Source organism: Chelonia mydas, chromosome 14, assembly GCF_015237465.2.
Source record: "Chelonia mydas isolate rCheMyd1 chromosome 14, rCheMyd1.pri.v2, whole genome shotgun sequence".
Lineage (NCBI taxonomy): Eukaryota > Metazoa > Chordata > Testudines > Cheloniidae > Chelonia > Chelonia mydas.
In genome coordinates, this window is record NC_051254.2 from 28,856,836 (window position 1) to 28,876,075 (window position 19,240).

At 46.7% G+C, this 19,240-nt stretch overlaps 2 protein-coding genes across 3 annotated transcripts in view; both read left to right on the top strand.

Annotated features, from left to right (window-relative positions):
* Window positions 1-19,240, top strand: part of LOC102941353 (zinc finger protein 3) — a 47,317-nt gene that overhangs the window by 17,290 nt on the left and 10,787 nt on the right. The window contains exon 4 of the mRNA XM_043528792.1: window positions 16,075-16,278. Within this exon, the coding sequence (XP_043384727.1) occupies window positions 16,075-16,278 (204 nt within the window). The remainder of the gene's footprint in view (window positions 1-16,074; window positions 16,279-19,240) is intronic.
* The window catches only part of LOC114018318 (zinc finger protein OZF-like), a 139,012-nt gene continuing 133,560 nt past the window's right edge, over window positions 13,789-19,240 (top strand). For both annotated transcript variants that reach the window (XM_043528755.1, XM_043528754.1), the window contains exon 1: window positions 13,789-14,050. The gene's annotated coding sequence lies outside the window, so the exon portion shown is untranslated. The remainder of the gene's footprint in view (window positions 14,051-19,240) is intronic.

Consider the following 19,240-nt stretch of genomic DNA (forward strand, 5'->3'; position numbering starts at 1 on the left):
CACCCCACCCGCTCTTCTCACCCCACTGCCCCCTCCCATCTACCTCCTATTCCCCCCAAGATCACCACCTCACTTTACATGTGCATCTTCTCCAGGGTCCAGGCACCCAATTAGTGGAGCCATGCCTGCGTGGCTCCACTAATTAGGTGGGTGGCCCTTCATTCTCTTGTGTGCAGCCACCCGGGTGCTCACCTTAGAGGGAACTATCCGTGGACCACCTGAATGGAGTTCATGGACCACTGGTGGTCCACGGACCACAGTTTGAGAACCTTTGCACTAAACCATCCTTACAAGCCTAACACCGATCTTGAACAATACTGACATACAAGTGAGCTGATCTGGTTTTCAGCTATGATTTGCCAGTGTTCAGCTGATGCCTACAGCCTTGGAAAGAGATGGCACCTGGTCTACCAACATCACAGGTGCCTTCCCCCTCTCTGCTGACACAGGAGTGGAAGGGAAACATCCGCTACATTGCAGTTCTGGGAAAGCCTTCGAAGAGAAGGCTTTGGATTCTTTGACCATGGGATGGTGTTCCAAGAAGAAGGATTGCTAGGAAGAGGCAGGCTCCACCTAACGAAGAGAGGGAAGAACATCTTTGCAAGCAGGCTGGCTAACCTAGTGAGGAGGGCTTTAAACTACGTTCACTGGGGGAAGGAGACCAAAGCCCTGAGGTAAGTGGGAAAGTGGGATGCCAGGAGGAAGCACGAGCAGGAGAGCGCAATGTTGTACTTAAAGTACTGAACATTTATTGGTAATACATGTATCAATCAACACTGTATCATATGGGTATGATATATATTACACTCATTGTCAAGGTTCCTTCCCCACTGTGAACTTTAGGGTACAGATGTGGGGACCTGCATGAAAGACTCCCTAAGCTTATTCTTACCAGCTTAGGTTAAATGTTACCACCACCAAAGTGTCTAACAATAATAACAGGGGAAGTGCCCACTTGGAAAGTCTTCTCCCCAAAAAAATCCCCCCAAGCCCTACACCCCCTTTCCTGGGGAAGGCTTGATAAAAATCCTCACCAATTTGCATAGGTGAACACAGACCCAAACCCTTGGATCTTAAAAACAATCAGGTTCTTAGAAGAAGAATTTTAATTAAAGAAAAAGTAAAAGAAACACCTCTGTAAAATCAGGATGATAAATACCTTACAGGGTAATCAGATTCAAAAATATAGAGAATCCCTCTAGGCAAAACCTTAAGTTACAAAAAGACACAAAAACAGGAATATACATTCCATTCAGCACAGCTTATTTTATCAGCCATTTAAACAAAACAGAATCTAATGCACATCTAACTAGATTGCTTACTGACTTTTTACAGGAGTTCTGACCTGCATTCCTGCTCTGGTCCCGGCAAAAGCATCACACAGACAGAGAGAACCCTTTGTTCCCCCCCCCTCCAGCTTTGAAAGTATCTTGTCTCCTCATTCGTCATTTTGGTCAGGTGCCAGCGAGGTTATCTTAGCTTCTTAACCCTTTACAGGTGAAAGGGTTTTTCCTCTGGCCAGGAGGGATTTAAAGGTGTTTACCCTTCCCTTTATATTTATGACACTCATGCACTCACATACACACACAAGCACACTCCGGGTATGTCTACACTACTAAATTAGGTCGAATTTATAGAAGTCGGTTTTGTAGAAAGCGGTTTTATACATTTGATTGTGTGTGTCGCCACACAAGTGTTCTAAGTGCATGTAGTCGGCGGAGTGTGTCCACAGTACCGAGGCAACCGTCGACTTCCGGAGCGTTGCACTGTGGGTGGCTATCCCATAGTTCCCGCAGTCTCCACTGCCCATCTGAATTCTGGGTAGAAATCCCAGTGCCTGATGGGGCTAAAACATTGTCATGGGTGGTTCTGGGTACATATCGTCAGGCCCCCGTTCCCTCCCTCCCTCCGTGAAAGCAAGGGCAGACAATCGTTTTGCGCCTTTTTTCTTGAGTTACCTGTGCAGATGCCACACGATGGCAAGCATGGAGCCCGCTCAGCTAACTGTCACCGTATGTCTCCTGGGTGCTGGCAGACATGGTACGGCATTGCTACACAGCAGCAGTTAATTGCCTTTTGGCAGCAGACAGTGCAGTATGACTGGTAGCCGTCATCGACGTAGTCCTGGGTGCTCTTTTAATCGGACGCCTGGAAAAACATGGGAGTGACTCAGCCAGGTCATTTCCCTTTTAAGTTTCGTCTCGTGGCGATTCAGTCCTACTGGCAGTGCACTTCTTTTAGTCTCCAGCCAGCAGAAGATGATGGCTAGTCGTCATACTGCACCGTCTTCTGCCGAGCACCCAGGAGATGATGACGGCTAGTGGTCGTACTGCACAGTTTGCTGCCAGCAAGATGTATAAAGATAGATGAAGTGGCTCAAAACAAGAAATAGACCAGATTTGTTTTGTATTCATTTTCTCCTCCCTTCCTCCTTCCCTCTGTGAAATCAACGGCCTGCCAAACCCAGTTTTGAGTTCTATCCTTGAGGTTTTGAGTTCTATCCTTGAGGGGGCCATTCACTTTCTCGCAAAGCCACCCCCTTTGTTGATTTTAATTCCCTGTAAGCCAACCCTGTAAGCCATGTCGTCAGTCGCTCCTCCCTCCGTCAGAGCAATGGCAGACAATCGTTCCGTGCCTTTTTTCTGTGCAGACGCCATATCACGGCAAGCATGGAGCCCGCTCAGATCACTTTGGCAATTAGGAGCACATTAAACACCACACACATTATCCAGCAGTATATGCAGCACTGGAACCTGGCAAAGCGATACCGGGCGAGTAAGCGATGTCAGCACGGTAATGTGAGTGATGAGGACATGGACACAGACTTCTCTCAAAGCAGGGGCCCTGGCAATGTGGCATCATGGTGCTTGTCATAAATATAAATATCAAGGTAAACCCCTTGAAAATCCCTCCTGGCCAGAGGAAAAATCCTCTCACCTGTAAAGGGTTAAGAAGCTAAAGGTAACCTCTCTGGCACCTGACCAAAATGACCAATGAGGAGACAAGATACTTTCAAAAGCTGGGAGGAGGGAGAAAAACAAAGGGTCTGTGTCTGTCTGTATGCTGCTTTTGCCGGGGACAGAACAAGAATGGAGTCTTAGAACTTTTAGTAAGTAATCTAGCTAGGTATGTGTTAGATTATGATTTCTTTAAATGGCTGAGGAAAGAACTGTGCTGAATAGAATGACTATTCCTGTCTGTGTACCTTTTTTGTAACTTAAGGTTTTGCCTAGAGGGATTCTCTATGTTTTTAATCTAATTACCCTGTTAGGTATCTACCATCCTGATTTTACAGATGTGATTCCTTTACTTCTATTAAAAGTCTTCTTGTAAGAAAACTGAATGCTTTTTCATTGTTCTAAGATCCAAGGGTTTGTGTCTGTGGTCACCTATGCAAATTAGTGAGGATTTTTACCAAACCTTACCCAGGAAGTGGGGTGCAAGGGTTGGGAGGATTTTGGGGTGGAAAGACATGTCCAAACTAGGTTTCCCAGTAAACCCAGATAAAGTTTGGTGGTGGCAGTGGAAATCCAAGGGCAAAGGGTAAAATTAATTTGTACCTTGGGGAAGTTTTAACCTAAGCTGGTAAAAGTAAGCTTAGGAGGTTTTCATGCAGGTCCCCACATCTGTACCCTAGAGTTCATAGTGGGGAAGGAACCTTGATATGGTGGCAGAGTGGTGGGATTAATCTGAAATCCTTTTGAGATCAGTTTGAGATTTTTTGAACCAGAAAAACAGATTTTAAAAAGGAAATTTTTTTTTCCTTTGGGGCTGCTGGAAAGGAGGTCCAGCTGAAAGCAGCTAGTTTTTTTCTCTGTTTTGGGGCCAGAGCAGAGACAAAAGGGGATTATCTTTGTGAATTGCAGGTTTTCTTTGCCTGGAGGCAGAGTAGTTAATCTCCTGCAGGGAAATTCACAGTCTTCGCAAACCATAGGTTTTTTTCCCCCTAAAAGTAAATAGGGGGGGTGTTCTACCCATTTGCCTGGAGACAAAAGTGGCAGGGTTTTGTTTTTTTTTAGGATTTTGATTTTTTTTTTTCAAGGAGCACAGGTTTGAAAAGGAATTTTTTTTCCTTTGGGCTGCTGGTAAGCAGGTTTCCAAGTAGTTGGAGGTTTTTTGCTTTGATTTGGGGCCAGAGCAGAGACAAAGGGAATTGTCCTTTTCTGTAGGCTGACAATCACTATCAGAGAATAGGTATCCTATTCCAGCACAGCAAAATTTTACAGCCAAGTTTTGTTTGTTTATTTCTAAACCTCGGGTGTAAAGTTAGTTAAAAACAGAGAGGTTAGAATGACAGGCTCCACGACTCAACAAAAGCTGGAATTAGCCAGATTTGAGGCTGCTGAAAAACAAAAGGAACATGAAAGACAGATAGAACTCCTGCAGATGGAGAAGGAGGTACAGGAGGCTGCCCACAGGAGGGAGATGGAGGCAAGGAACAAAGAGATGGAGGCAAGGGACAGAGAAATGAAGGCAAGTGACAAAAAGATGGAGGCAAAGGACAAAGAAAGGGAGGCAGCGAAAGAGGCAGAACAACACCAAGCGGCTGCTCACAGGAGAGCTATGGAAGCAAGACAAAAAACTGGAGGAGAAGGAAAAAGAGAGGAAGCATGTGGAGGAGATGGAGAAGATAAAGGCTCAGCAGAATATACTAACAAACCCTAGCAATCCTTCTCCAGGTACCACTTTCCATCCCAGAAAGTTCCCCACCTACAAGGCAGGCGATGATACTGAAGCCTTCTTAGAAAACTTCGAAAGGGCCTGCCATCTCTACTGACTGATACATGGTAGAGCTGAGGCCGCAGCTCAGTGGACCCTTAGCTGAGGTGGCGGCTGAAATGCCTAAAGAACACATGAACAGGTATGAATTGTTTAAATCCAAGGCGAGAGTCAGAATGGGGATAACACCCGAGCAGTCTTGTCGGACGTTCAGAGTCCTAAGGTGGAAACCAGACGTGTCATTTACCCGACATGCCTACCACATTGTGAAACACTGGGATGCCTGGATATCAGGAGCAAGTGTTGAATCTCCAGTAAATTTGCCCTTCCTAATGCAAATGGAACAATTCTTAGAGGGTGTTCCTGAGGAAATAGAAAGATACATCCTAGATGGGAAGCCCAAAACTGTAATCGAGGCAGGAGAGATTGGAGCCAGATGGGTGGAGGTGGCAGAGAAGAAGAAAACTGGTCGCAGTTGGAGCGGAGACCAGAAGGGATAGCCCCAGACCACACCCTATTACAGGGGGCCGCCCAAAGCCCCACCTACCTCCCAAAGAACCCTCTAGACCCCTTATCATCCCACCACCCCGTTCTCCAGCAACCCACCTCGCCCCAGTGACCCGTCAGCTGGACGATGTTTTAAATGTAACGAGCTGGGGCACGTAAAGGCCAACTGCCCCAAGAACCCCAACAGATTACAGTTCATTGCACTGGAATAACACCAGAGGTCCGCAGGCCCAGATAACTCCCAGATACCCTTGGTGCGGAGGGAAACTGTGAGTGTGGGCGGGAAGAAGGTCACCACGTGGAGGGACACCGGAGCACAAGCGTCAGCTATCCATGCTTCCTTAGTGGACCCCAATTTAATCAACCCAGAGATCCAAGTGACGATTCAACCCTTCAAGTCCAACTCTTTCAATTTGCCTACAGCCAAGTTGCCTGTCCAGTACCAGGGCTGGTCAGGAATGTGGACTTTTGCAGTCTATGATGATTATCCCATCCCCATGCTGTTGGGGGAAGACTTGGCCAATCATGTGAAGCGGGCCAAGAGGGAGGGAATGGTCACCCGCAGCCAGGCTAAACAAGCCATGAGGCCTAACTCTGTTCCGGAAACTTCTATCAGGACCTGGTCAGAGGTGATGGACCCGGACCCCAGGACAACGTCTGCAACAGCAGTAGTGGATCCAGTCCCAGAGACCCAGACGGAACCAGTCCCAGAACCGGACCCACTGCCAGCACTGAATCCAGTACTTGCAACCTCAACACCAGAGGGCCCCACCGAACCTGAACTGGCAGCAGCCCATAACCCTACACAAGAGACTCAGCCAGAGCCTGAACCCCAACAGAGTGTCCCAGCGGAGAGCGGTTCACAGTCAACGGAAACAGCCCCATCCCCTACATAGCTTCCAGAGGGACCAAGCATAGGTCCACAATCCAATGAGGAACTGATGTCTCCAGCATCAAGGGAACAGTTCCAGACCGAACAGGAAGTAGACGAAAGCCTCCAGAGAGCTTGGACAGCGGCACGGAGCAACCCACCGCCTCTCAGCTCTTCTAATCGATCCAGGTTTGTTGTAGAAAGAGGACTTTTATACAAGGAAACTCTTTCTGGTGGACACCAGGAAGACTGGCATCCTCAGAGACAGTTGGTAGTTCCAACTAAATACCGGGCCAAGCTCTTGAGCTTAGCCCACGATCACCCTAGTGGCCATGCTGGGGTGAACAGGACCAAAGACCATTTGGGGGGAGTCATTCCACTGGGAGGGAATGGACAAGGATGTTTTTACCTATGTCCGGTCTTGTGAAGTATGCCAAAGAGTGGGAAAACCCCAAGACCAAGTCAAAGCCCCTCTCCAGCCACTCCCTATCATTGAAGTTCCATTTCAGCGAGTAGCTGTGGATATTCTGGGTCCTTTTCCGAAAAAGACACCCAGAGGAAAGCAGTACATACTGACTTTCATGGATTTTGCCACCCGATGGCCGGAAGCAGTAGCTCTAAGCAACACCAGGGCTAAAAGCGTGTGCCAGGGACTAGAAGACATTTTTGGCAGGGTAGGTTGGCCCTCCGACATCCTCACAGATGTGGGGACTAATTTCCTGGCAGGAACTATGGAAAGCCTTTGGGAAGCTCATGGGGTAAATCACTTGGTTGCCACTCCTTACCACCATCAAACAAATGGCATGGTGGAGAAGTTTAATGGAACTTTGGGGGCCATGATACGTAAATTCGTAAATGAGCACTCCAATGATTGGGACCTAGTGTTGCAGCAGTTGCTCTTTGCCTGCAGAGCTGTACCACATCCCAGTTTAGGGTTTTCCCCATTTGAACTTGTATATGGCCGTGAGGTTAAGGGGCCATTACAGATGGTGAAGCAGCAATGGGAGGGATTTACACCTTCTCCAGGAACTAACATTCTGGACTTTGTAACCAACCTACAAAACACCCTCCGAACCTCTTTAGCCCTTGCTAAAGAAAACTTACAGGATGCGCAAAAAGAGCAAAAAGCCTGGTATGATAAACATGCCAGAGAGCGTTCCTTCAAAGTAGGGGACCAGGTCATGGTCTTAAAGGCGCTCCAGGCCCATAAAATGGAAGCATCGTGGGAAGGGCCATTCACGGTCCAGGAGCACCTGGGAGCTGTTAATTATCTCATAGCATTCCCCGCCTCCAACCGAAAGCCTAAGGTGTACCATATTAATTCTATAAAGCCCTTTTATTCCAGAGAATTAAAGGTTTGTCAGTTTACAGCCCAGGGAGGAGACGACGCTGAGTGGCCTGAAGGTGTCTACTACGAAGGGAGAAGTGCTCATGGCATGGAAGAGGTGAACCTCTCCATGACCCTTGGGCATAGGCAGCGACAGCAGATCAAAGAGCTGTGCACTAGCTACACGCCGACATTCTCAGCCACCCCAGGACTGACTGAACGGGCATACCACTCCATTGACACAGGTAATGCTCACCCAATTAAAGTCCAACCTTACCGGGTGTCTCCTCAAGCTAAAACTGCTATAGACCGGGAGATCCAGGATATGTTACAGATGGGTGTAATCCGCCCCCTGGAAGTGCATGGGCATCTCCAGTGGTTCTAGTTCCCAAACCAGATGGGGAGATACGTTTTTGGTGGACTACCGAAAGCTAAATGCTGTAACTCGCCCAGACAACTATCCGATGCCACGCACAGATGAACTATTAGAGAAACTGGGGCGGGCCTAGTTCATCTCTACTTGGGACTTAACCAAGGGGTACTGGCAGGTACCGCTAGATGAATCCGCCAAGGAAAGGTCAGCCTTCAGCACACATCTCGGGCTGCATGAATTTAATGTCCTCCCTTTCGGGTTGCGAAATGCACCCGCCACCTTCCAAAGACTTGTAGATGGTCTCCTAGTGGGATTAAGAGAATATGCAGTCGCCTACCTTGACGATGTGGCCATATTTTCGGATTCCTGGGCAGAACACCTGGAACATCTACAAAAAGTCCTTGAGCGCATAAGGGAGGCAGGACTAACTGTTAAGGCTAAGAAGTGTCAAATAGGCCTAAACAGAGTGACTTACCTTGGACACCAGGTGGGTCAAGGAACTATCAGCCCCCTACAGGCCAAAGTGGATGCTATCCAGTTTGTGGGACAGCGAGCAGAGCAGAGCGGCTTGTGGAGCAGAGCAGTTTGCGGGACGGTGAGCAGAGCAGCTTGTCGGATGCCTAGAGCAGCTCATGGGGCAACTGGCAGAGTGGAGCCCCATGGAGAGGAGGGGCCATCAGCTTTGGACCATGTAAGGTGCCCCTTAGCGCCCCCCCCCCCGCATCTCCACCCAGGTTGGGAGGTAAAACTCTGCAGATAAACTTTCGAACTCTGGGGCTGCCCTGACCAAGGACAGAGACTTTTGGGTCATTGGACTTTTGGGACTTTGGGTGGTTTTGGGTTGCTGGACTCAAGAACCAAAGGGAAAGGACATGCCCCAATTTGCTTGGGGTGGGTTTTTTGCTCATGGCTTGTGTTATGAATCCTGTTGGTGGTGTTTCCCCAACATAATGTCACATTGTTTCTCTCTGTTATTAAAAGGCTTTTTGCTACACTCAGACTATGTGCTTGCGAGAGGGGAAGTATTGCCTCTTGGAGGCGCCCAGCGGGGGTGGTAAATATTTGTCCCAGGTCACTGGGTGGGGGCTCGAGCCAGTTTTGCATTGTGTTATTGGAATGGAACCCCTAGATACTAAACCCGGCCTTTGTTGCTGCCAACTCTGACAGGCAGAAGGGTTACAGTTGTATGAAAATAGAGGTTATATATGGAAAGACTTAAAACAAGGTTATATGAAGAGGCAAAATTCAAAGTCATATGAAGATGATACACAGTTATGCGAAGATCCTTAATGCAGAGATTTATCTACAGCAAGAGGGGAGGTCTCCTGCCTCATACTGAGAAAGCAGGACAATCAGCGAGTTATCTTAAGTGCCTATACACACATACAAGAAGCCTGGGAAACAAGCAGGGAGAACTGGAAGTCCTGGCACAGTCAAGGAATTATGACGTGATTGGAATAACAGAGACTAGGTGGGATAACTCACATGACTGGAGTACTGTCATGGATGGATATAAACTGTTCAGGAAGGACAGGCAGGGAAGAAAAGGTGGGGGAGTTGCATTGTATGTAAGAGGGCAGTATGACTGCTTAGAGCTCTGGTATGAACCTGCAGAAAAACCTGAGTGTCTCTGGATTAAGTTTAGAAGTGTGAGCAACAAGGGTGATGTCATGGTGGGAGTCTGCTATAGACCACCGGATCAGGGGGATGAGGTGGCTGAGGCTTTCTTCCGGCAACTAAAGGAAGTTACTAGATCGCAGGCTCTGGTTCTCATGGGGGACTTCAATCACCCCAATATCTGCTGGGAGAGCAATACAGCGGTGCACAGACAATCCAGGAAGTTTTTGGAAAGTGTAGCTGTCAATTTCCTGGTGCAAGTGCTGGAGGAACCAACTAGGGGCAGAGCTCTTCTTGACCTGCCGCTCACAAACTGGGAAGAATTAGTAGGAGAAGCTAAAGTGGATGGGAACCTGGGAGGCAGTGACCATGAGATGGTCGAGTTCAGGATCCTGACACAGGGAAGAAAGGAGAGCAGCAGAATACAGACCCTGGACTTCAGAAAAGCAGACTTTGACTCCCTCAGGGAACTGATGGGCAGGATCCCCTGGGAGAATAACATGAAGGGGAAAGGAGTCCAGGAGAGCTGGCTGTATTTTAAAGAATCCTAATTGAGGTTGCAGGAACAAACCATCCCGATGTGTAGAAAGAATAGTAAATATGGCAGGTGACCAGCTTGGCTTAACAGTTAAATCCTTGCTGATCTTAAACACAAAAAAGAAGCTTACAAGAAGTGGAAGATTGGACAAATGACCAGGGAGGAGTATAAAAATATTGCTCAGGCATGCAGGAGTGAAATCAGGAAGCCCAAATCACACTTAGAGTTGCAGCTAGCTAGAGAAGTTAAGAGCAACAAGAAGGATTTCTTCAGGTATATTAACAACAAGAAGAAAGTCAAGGAAAGTGTGGGCTCCTTAGTGAATGAGGGAGGCAATCTGGTGACAGAGGATGTGGAAAAAGCTGATGTACTCAATGCTTTTTTTGCCTCTGTCTTCACGAACAAGATCAGCTCCCAGACTACTGCACTGGGCAGCACAGCATGGGGAGGAGGTGACCAGCCCTCTGTGGAGAAAGAAGTGGTTCGGGACTATTTAGAAAAGCTGGACAAGCACAAGTCCATGGGGCCGGATGCGCTGCTTTAGTATCCGAGGGTGCTAAAGGAGTTGGCGGATGTGATTGCAGAGCCATTGGCCATTATCTTTGAAAACTCATGGCGATCCGGGAAGGTCCTGGATGACTGGAAAAAGGCTAATGTAGTGCCTATCTTTAAAAAAGGGAAGGAGGAGGATCCGGGGAACTGCAGGCCAGTCAGCCCCACCTCAGTCCCTGGAAAAATCATGGAGCAGGTCCTCAAGGAATCAATTCTGAAGCACTTAGAGGAAAGGAACGTGATCAGGAACAGTCAGCATGGATTCACCAAGGGCAAGTCATGCCTGACTAACCTAATTGCCTTCTATGACGAGATAACTGGCTCTGTGGATGAGGGGAAAGCGGTGGACATGTTATTCCTTGACTTTAGCAAAGCTTTTGATATGGTCTCCCACAGTATTCTTGCCAGCAAGTTAAAGAAGTATGGGCTGGATGAATGGACTAGAAGGTGGACAGAAAGCTGGCTAGATCATCAGGCTCAACGGGTAATGATCAATGGCTCCATGTCTAGTTAGCAGCTGGTATCAAGTGGAATGCCCCAAAGTTCGGTCCTCGGGCCAGTTTTGTTCAATACCTTCATTAATGATCTGGAAGATGGCGTGGATTGCACCCTCAGCAAGTTTGCAGATGACACTAAACTGGGAGGAGTGGTAGATATACTGGAGGGTAGGAATAGGATACAGAGGGACCTAGACTAATTAGGGGATTGGGCCAAAAGAAGTCTGAGGAGGGTCAACAAGGACAAGTGCAGAGTCCTGCACTTAGGACAGAAGAATCCCATACACTGCTACAGACTAGGGACTGAGCGGTGAGGCAGCAGTTCTGCAGAAAAGGACCTAGGGGTTACAGTGGACGAGAAGCTGGTTATGAGTCAACAGTGTGCCCTTGTTGCCAAGAAGACTAACAGCATTTTGGGCTCTATAAGTAGGAGCATTGCCAGCAGATCAAGGGATGTGATCGTTCCCCTCTATTCGGCATTGGTGAGGCCTCATCTGGAGTACTATGTCCAGTTTTGGGCCCCACACTACGAGAAGGATGTGGAAAAATTGGAGAGTCCAGCAGAGGCCAACAAAAATGATCAGGGGGCTGGGGCACATGACTTATGAGAAGAGTCTGAGGGAACTGGGATTATTTAGTCTGTGGAAGAGAAGAATGAGGGGGGATTTGATAGCTGCTTTCAACTACCTGAAAGGGGGTTCCAAAGAGGATGGATCTAGACTGTTCTCAGTGGTAGCTGATGACAGAACAAGGAGTAATGGTCTCAAGTTGCAGTGGGGTTGGTTTAGGTTGGATATTAGGAAAAACTTTTTCACTAGGAGGGTGGTGATGCACTGGAACGCGTTACCTAGGGAGGTGGTGGAATCTCCTTCCTTAGAGGTTTTTAAGTTCAGGCTTGACAAAGCCCTGGCTGGTATGATTTAGTTTGCGATTGATCCTGCTTTGAGCAGGGGGTTGGACTAGATGACCTCCTGAGGTCCCTTCGAACCCTGATATTCTATGATTCTATGTGTGCCAAAATACATCTTTCCTTGTGCATTAATTTCTCTTTTATAACACCTACAGATAACCACAAAGATCACTGCAAAATAAACTTCTGCAGTAATTGGACTGTACCTTAGGTGTTTAATGGTAGTCACAAATGCCTTATTTTCTATGTATTGGGAAATATCTCTGCAGCATGATTTGGGGAATTAGCCTCACAATACAGGATGTGTTTGGGAATGTAAAGGGAGCTAAAAGCTCAGGGCATTGATCACACTATGAGCCAAAGGAATTTCTCTATTGCTTTTCCTATTTCTGTATCCACCCGCCACAATAAACATGACTGTCTTGCAATGTATAACATTTCTTTAACCAACACAGGGCTATTATCTTGAGCAGGGGAGAAGAGAGGGCTACAGTGGAGTGGGTGGGAGAGAAGGCACCAAGAAGCAAGGGAAAGCAAGTTGGTGGCATGTTTGGCCAATGGTGGGATTTGATACTTCAGGGAAATCTTTCACACAGCTTAGTCTGCAGTGTCAAAGCCACCCTGAGCACACTGGGGGTAGGGATGTGGGAAGCAGGTCAGGCAGTGAGCGCTCATAGCTCTCATTCAGGGCAACACTCACCCGATACCTGGAAGAAAGTTGTTTAAATGTGCCTGTACAATTCTATTGCAATACAGTGCATAATGCTGAGTGGTGGAGCTCTGCACTACAGCAGTTCCAGTCTGGGTCTCCTGGATTCTGGGGACATCTCCAGCACCCGTGTCCCTGGCCCAGCCTCGGCTTTCTGAGTGAATCTCCTCCTGGGTGACATTTGACAGAAACGGTCCTCATTGCTAGATCAAAGGCAACAGGAGGAATTTGGTGACAAGCCAAACATTCAGTCAGTCTTGCAGTAATAACATCACAAAGAATAAATTAGTGCTATGGGGAACCCCCTTCCCCACAAAATTAGAAAAATAATTGTATGTTACAATATCATAATAAAAACACACAAAGTATTATACTGGGAAACACTGAGAGATGTATCAGAGGGGTGGCTGTGTTAGTCTGGATTTGTAAAAGTGGCAAAGAGTCCTGTGGCACCTTATAGACTAACAGACATATTGGAGCATAAGCTTTCGTGGGTGAATACCCACTTCGTCGGATTCATGTAGAGATGTAATTGCTTAAGCTTTTATATAATTTAATATTAATTAATCTTAATAATTATATTGTTCATGATGATTTACCATTAAGAACATAAAGTAGCTAAATGACAGCCATCTGCACACTATTACACCACAGAAATGATGGAGCATTCAAGCAATAAGAGTCAGCAAAACAGCTTTTTAAAATAAAAACTTAAAAGGACTGAAACTACATTCACAGTGAATTACAGGAAAGAGAGTCCAGTTCAGGCAATCAGAACAGCAGACAAATCCAGTTAGTGAACTGCTGTGAGTCTGTATGTATCTGCATGTTACAGCTCCTCAACTGACAAGGAATGTATTAAACACCAAAAACACATATGGAAATTATGAATTGTTTAGAATGGGTGTGTCAAATATTTCACTGAATCGGATCTCATTTGGCAGCTCAGTGTATCATCTCAAATGGAGAAGATCTGCCCTGTCAAGGCACTGGGCTGAACTTTGCCTTTAATATCACAGCCCTGGGGAGGGGGAGCTGAAAACATCTTCTCCTTAACCCCAGTTCCTGTCCCTGATTTTACCTACCTGCCCCACGCCTGCCCCCTGCACACGCCGTGCCCATCTCGCCCCTCTGATTCCCCCGCCCCAGTTGGAAGCAGAGTCTGGTGGTAGCAAGGGCAGAGTGAGGGCAGAGGCTTCAGCAGCTGTTACTGCTCCGCAGATCCGGGGCTGAACTTCCCGGGTCAGACGCTGCCGCCGCCTCCATCGTGAGCCGGGAGCCCGGGCTGAGCCGCTGCTGCTCCCCAGCGGGGTGCGTGCGGGGAGAGCCCTTCCCCAGCGCCCCTCGGGGCCCAGCCGGGGGGACTTTCTCCGGGGGCTGGAACCAGCCCCGGGCTCTGCCGACACCAGCCCCTGAGCCGGAGCCTGCAGGTGAGGGGAGAGACCTGGGGGAAGGGCTGGGGCCGGGCAGGAAAGTGACTCTGCACCAACGGCCCCGGGGGGGCGGGGGTCTGCGAGTCCCGAAGCTGCTGCCCTCCCTGATCCCTCACCCCCCCCCCGCGGCTCTGCCCTCCTGAGCGCCTGCAGGAGCCGAGCCAGCGCCAGGAGAGCGAACGGGCCGGGCCAGGGACCGAGTCTCCCAGCCCGAGGGGAGGGGAGGGGGGACAGGGGGGAGACAGGGGCAGAGACTGGCAGGGGCAGCAGGAGCAGTCAGTGGGGAGGGAGGTTCCCGGCTCCCTGCCCAGCCCCGTTTCCTGCAGCACCCCGGGCAGATTGACTTTCCTGGGAGAAGGGGAGGAGCAGGGAGGGGAAAAGCCAGTTCCTGCCTCTGCCTGGTCTCCCCGCTGCTAGGGGATGTGCAGCGGCTCCTTGGATTCTTTCATGGCAGCTGGAGCTCACAGTGATACTGACAGTGTCGCTGCACAATTTCAGTCTAAAGGGACCTTTTCAGTTGCTTATAAAATTCTCAAATTTTGTAGACGGACCTCGGATCTGATACTGTCTGGCCGTTACTGTCTTCGTCTTTACGGTACCTCACGTAGTTGTAGCTGTGCCAGTCCCAGGGTGCTAGAGAGACAAGGTGGGTGAGCTAATATATTTTATTGGACCAATACATACATACCAATATACACAGAAGTTGGTCCACTAAAAGATATTACCTCAGCTACATAGCATAGCTAAAAGCTTTAGGGTAGACAGTCTCTGTCCTGGATGAATGTATTGATGAATGTTCGAAGGGAATCCACGTCTCCCGCAAGGAACACACGCTGACCCTGACACACCTGGTCTACACTAGAAAATTAGGTTGGTTTAAAAATCCACACCACTGAGTGACATGGCTAAAATTACCTATGTCCCCATGTAGACAGCACTAGGTAAAAGGAAGAATTTTTCTGACCTACCTACCACCACTTGGGCAGGTGGATTACCTGTGCTGACAAGAGAACCCCTCCTGTTGGCATAGGTGGTGTCCGCACTGAAGTGAAACAGCAGTGCTGGTGCAGCAATGCAGCCATGCTGCTACAGCCATTTAAGGGTATACCAAGCCTTCTGTGTTGGCGTCATAATTTCAGTGTAAAGGGACTTTTTCAGTTGCTTTTAACATGCTCACAGTTATTGGATGGACCTCAGGTCTGATCCAGTCTGGCAAATCCCATGTTCATCTTTAGGGTTGAAAGTCTCCATCCAGGGGTGAGTACTTTAGAAAGTTGGGGGAAAACCATGTAGTTTATAGCTGAGAAAGAGCCGGTGGGGAAAAGTACACATATTACTATTAAAATATCAATTTCTGAGCAATTCTAATTGTAAATCTAATGCCTTGGGCTGCAGATTTGATAGAGAGAGAATTCCTAGTTCAAACAGTCTCCTCTCTGCAGCCTGGTTGATTTCTGAGTCCAAGTGTACATATCCCCCACACAGGCTGAGTTTTTCCCATTCAGGAAAATTAGTTTAAATACTTAAGATCCAATCTTGCAAGTTTTTTACACACATTTATGTCTTTGAGCATCTGAGTGCTCCTGTTGCCTTCATTTAACGTCTATTACTGTGAGGGTTTAAAATTGTCTCTGTGGATTTAGTCCTGGTGGGAGGGGCTGGGTCTGTGCTGTAGTTAAGTCACCATGGCCAAGAATTTTACGCACTGGAGCTTAAAGTTGATTTTCTCAGTCCATATTCAGGCAGCTAAATAGGAGGCCCGATGATCAGCTGTGCTGGCCATTCAACCACAAATTTGGAGGCTCAGCATTTTTGAAATTCAGGCCACTTAGTGAGAGACCTGAATACGGATTTAGGAGCCTAGCTTTAGGTTGCTCTTTTTGAAAATCTTGGCTGAAGCATCACCTCAGAATGGCAGAGGCTAGAACATCTGTCTTCAGGGGAAGGGACAGGGATGAACTGGGATGTGAAATTGTCTAGAGCCCCTGAAACTGCCCCAATCACCCTTCTCACCCTGCCAGACTGCAGAATAACGTCTATGTTTCACTACAGATCATCCCATCCCCTTAAGAGACAGAGAAGGGAAATGGCTGCAGTGGAGCTGGTGACCTTCGAGGAGGTGGCTGTGTATTTCTCCGAGGAGGAATGGGCTCTGCTGGACCCGGGTCAGAGAGCCCTGTACAGGGACGTCATGCAGGAGAATTATGAGACTGTGACCTCACTGGGTAAGGTACTAGAGGCTGGTGGTCTCTAAAGCATCTGGGTCTGATTCTGTGCAGGGTTCTTCATTGGTCCCCCAGATTTCAGAGGGATCAGTCCCTGAAACCCCCACAACACATGTGTGAGAGTCTCTCTCCTCTGCACTCCTTACATGGAATAGGAGTTTCACCGACATAATGACGGTGCTGTTCTCCCCATAACCAAGGCTGTCAAGTGGGACAAGCTCACTTTCTCCCACCATTCCCAGGGCAGGTTACACCTCTGGGACCTCTGTCCCATTCTTTTTTTTAATGCTTGTAATTTAACTCTGTCATTGCATATTTCTCTTTTTAAGATCTCACTCAGTTCCTTCCAAATTTCAACTGTGTCAGCAATAAAACAGCGATTTCCCTGCATTTTGTTCAAGGCTACAGAAATAGGCTTCAGGGCACTCAGCCTGTGTTCAACATTTCTTTTAAGCCCCAGGTTGAGAACTTTGGCTGTGACAGTGCCATCTATTTTTTCACAATTTTGTTCACAAACTGTCATCAGATTATATATCATGAGATATAGTGCTCAAAACAGTCCACTGCTGAGTTCCATTGCACGTCTTGTGGGAGAGTTAGCTTGGGTCCTCCCACTTTTTTCAGAGCAGCTGCTGCAAAGTGGTTGTTACAGAAGTATTTTGCAATTTCAACAACGTTCGCCTTTATTTCTGGAACACTGAAGTCTTTGGCTAGGAGGTGCATCAAATGAGCACTGCAACCATATGTTATTAGCTTGGGACTCGCTTCTAAATAATTTCTTCTCATCTTGGATACATTTGCAGCATTGTCTGAGACCAAGCTGCGTGCTAGACGTTTGAATTTTTTTTCACAGTTTGTTATAGCTTTTACTACTACTACTTGTAAGTATTCTGCTGTGTGTGTATTTTCTGATGTATCAGTTGTTTCTGTAAGGAAGCCATTCCCTTCTTCTGTTGTCACACAAGCACACACAACAGGATCATCGTGGACATTGCTCCACCCATCAAGACTCAGGTTAACAATTTTACCCTCTAGACCTTTTGCACACTGCTCAATTTCTTTTTCATACACTTTATCCAGCAATTTGCCTGCGACATCTGCTCTGTTGGGTGGATTGTATCCTGGTCTTAATGACTGAACCATGTTAATGAAGTGTGGGTTCTCAATCATACAGAAAGGAGAGTTTGTTGCATAAACAAACCGGGCAATTTTTTCATCAATTACCTCTTTTTGTAATCTGCTGGTTCTTATCACAAGCCTATCTATGGTTGTTTCTGGATGACGGAGACTTTTTTTCTTTTTGCTACAGGCGATATACTGTGGCTCTGTGACATACATGATGTGACTGAAACACCATCATTGGCAGATAACTCTGAAACTATAGAAAATGATGGTGATCTTGAAGGTGGATAGTTTTCAAAATCCTGTATGTTGAGGATGGATTCTCCTAAACAAAATAAGTCAATCAGTTATTTAATTATTATTACCATACTGCTCATTTAGTATTACTCATTGCATTCACTGACACTCAGTACTACTTTAAAGGTGAAATTGTAAAAGGAGGAACTGCCTATTTCAGCTATTTATTTTTTTATCACAACTGCATCTAAAATGATAGTATCATAGAGTAATAACTATATTTTTTGCTCAAACATGAGAATTCAAGAATAGTCCAGAAGGAAGACAGGCAGTCCTTAAGAAGGAGGTATGAAATAAAAAACTTTACCAGCCTGAAGACCCTGCATGTTCAGACATGTTCCTTTCATCATCTTCAGTGCAGCTTCCTCCCGAGAAGGAACACTTCTCATGATGTTGTTTCATTTCGGCAACCAGGCCTTGCATTTCTTTGCTGCACTGTTTACATTTTGCATGCTTGCCTGTCTTACCCACAGGTAGAGGAACTTCATTAAAATATTCCCAAACTGGGTCTCTTTTATGGCCTACTGCCATTATAGGTTTTCCCTTCTAGTGAGAGAATGGCATGGTAGATGTCAAATCAATGAAGGCTACACTCAGAAAGACCTCAAGACTTCTGGAATATGCTGCTCAAGCAGTTTCACTTTTGTTTCTACTGCTTGTCCCTCCCTTCTCACATTTATCTCCAGACTCCTTCTCCTTGTCCAGATCTATTCTGCCCCCAACAATCTTCTATTCGCAGAACTTTTTGAAACTTTTCACTTTTAGAGAGAGGTAAGGGATCGAGTCTGTGTACACACATGTGCAGAGGGTCAATAGGGTTGAGGTCTGTTATTTCTCACCTCTAATATTTATTTATTTAAAACATTTTTGCTGTTAACAAGCATGTTATCTCTGGACACACAAATCCACAGTTTGAGAACTGCAGAACTAAGCATCCCTGATGGTATCTTCTAGATTGAGCACTGGGTCCCATAGGGTAGATAGAAAGATTAACCTAAATAATCTATACAGAAGCCCCTGGAGCCCCATAAAATTGGGTCCCTAATCCATTAACTATTGGAACTCATTTACAAAACTTTTCTTAAATATTAAATGAGTATATTGTCTCATACTATAGAATTAGAAATTATAATCCCTATTCCACGATGAGATATCTTAGTTTTAATTAAGATAGGCTATTTCCTCAAAAAGCATTTTATCAAAAAAATCCTATTTAAATAAAAAAAAATCCAATTTTAGATTTTTTTTAAAAAAAATCATTGATTTTTATCCACCCTGTTTGCCAGATAATTGTAGTTTTGTGAAATGGCCCTTCTAAAGCACAAATTATGTATATCTTGTTGATCTGGACTTCATTCTGTTTGATATTTGCAAATGCAATCTGGGCATTGCTGAGAGCTGTATTGTCATGTAATGTCCATGCTAAACTGGAGCATTACCTCTGGCTTAAGTCTGCATTTGTAACAACCAAAGATCTGCATAAACTGCACTGCAAAAGATATAGAATTCGGCAGTAGTGCCAAAAGGGTAGTGAACTCTTAGC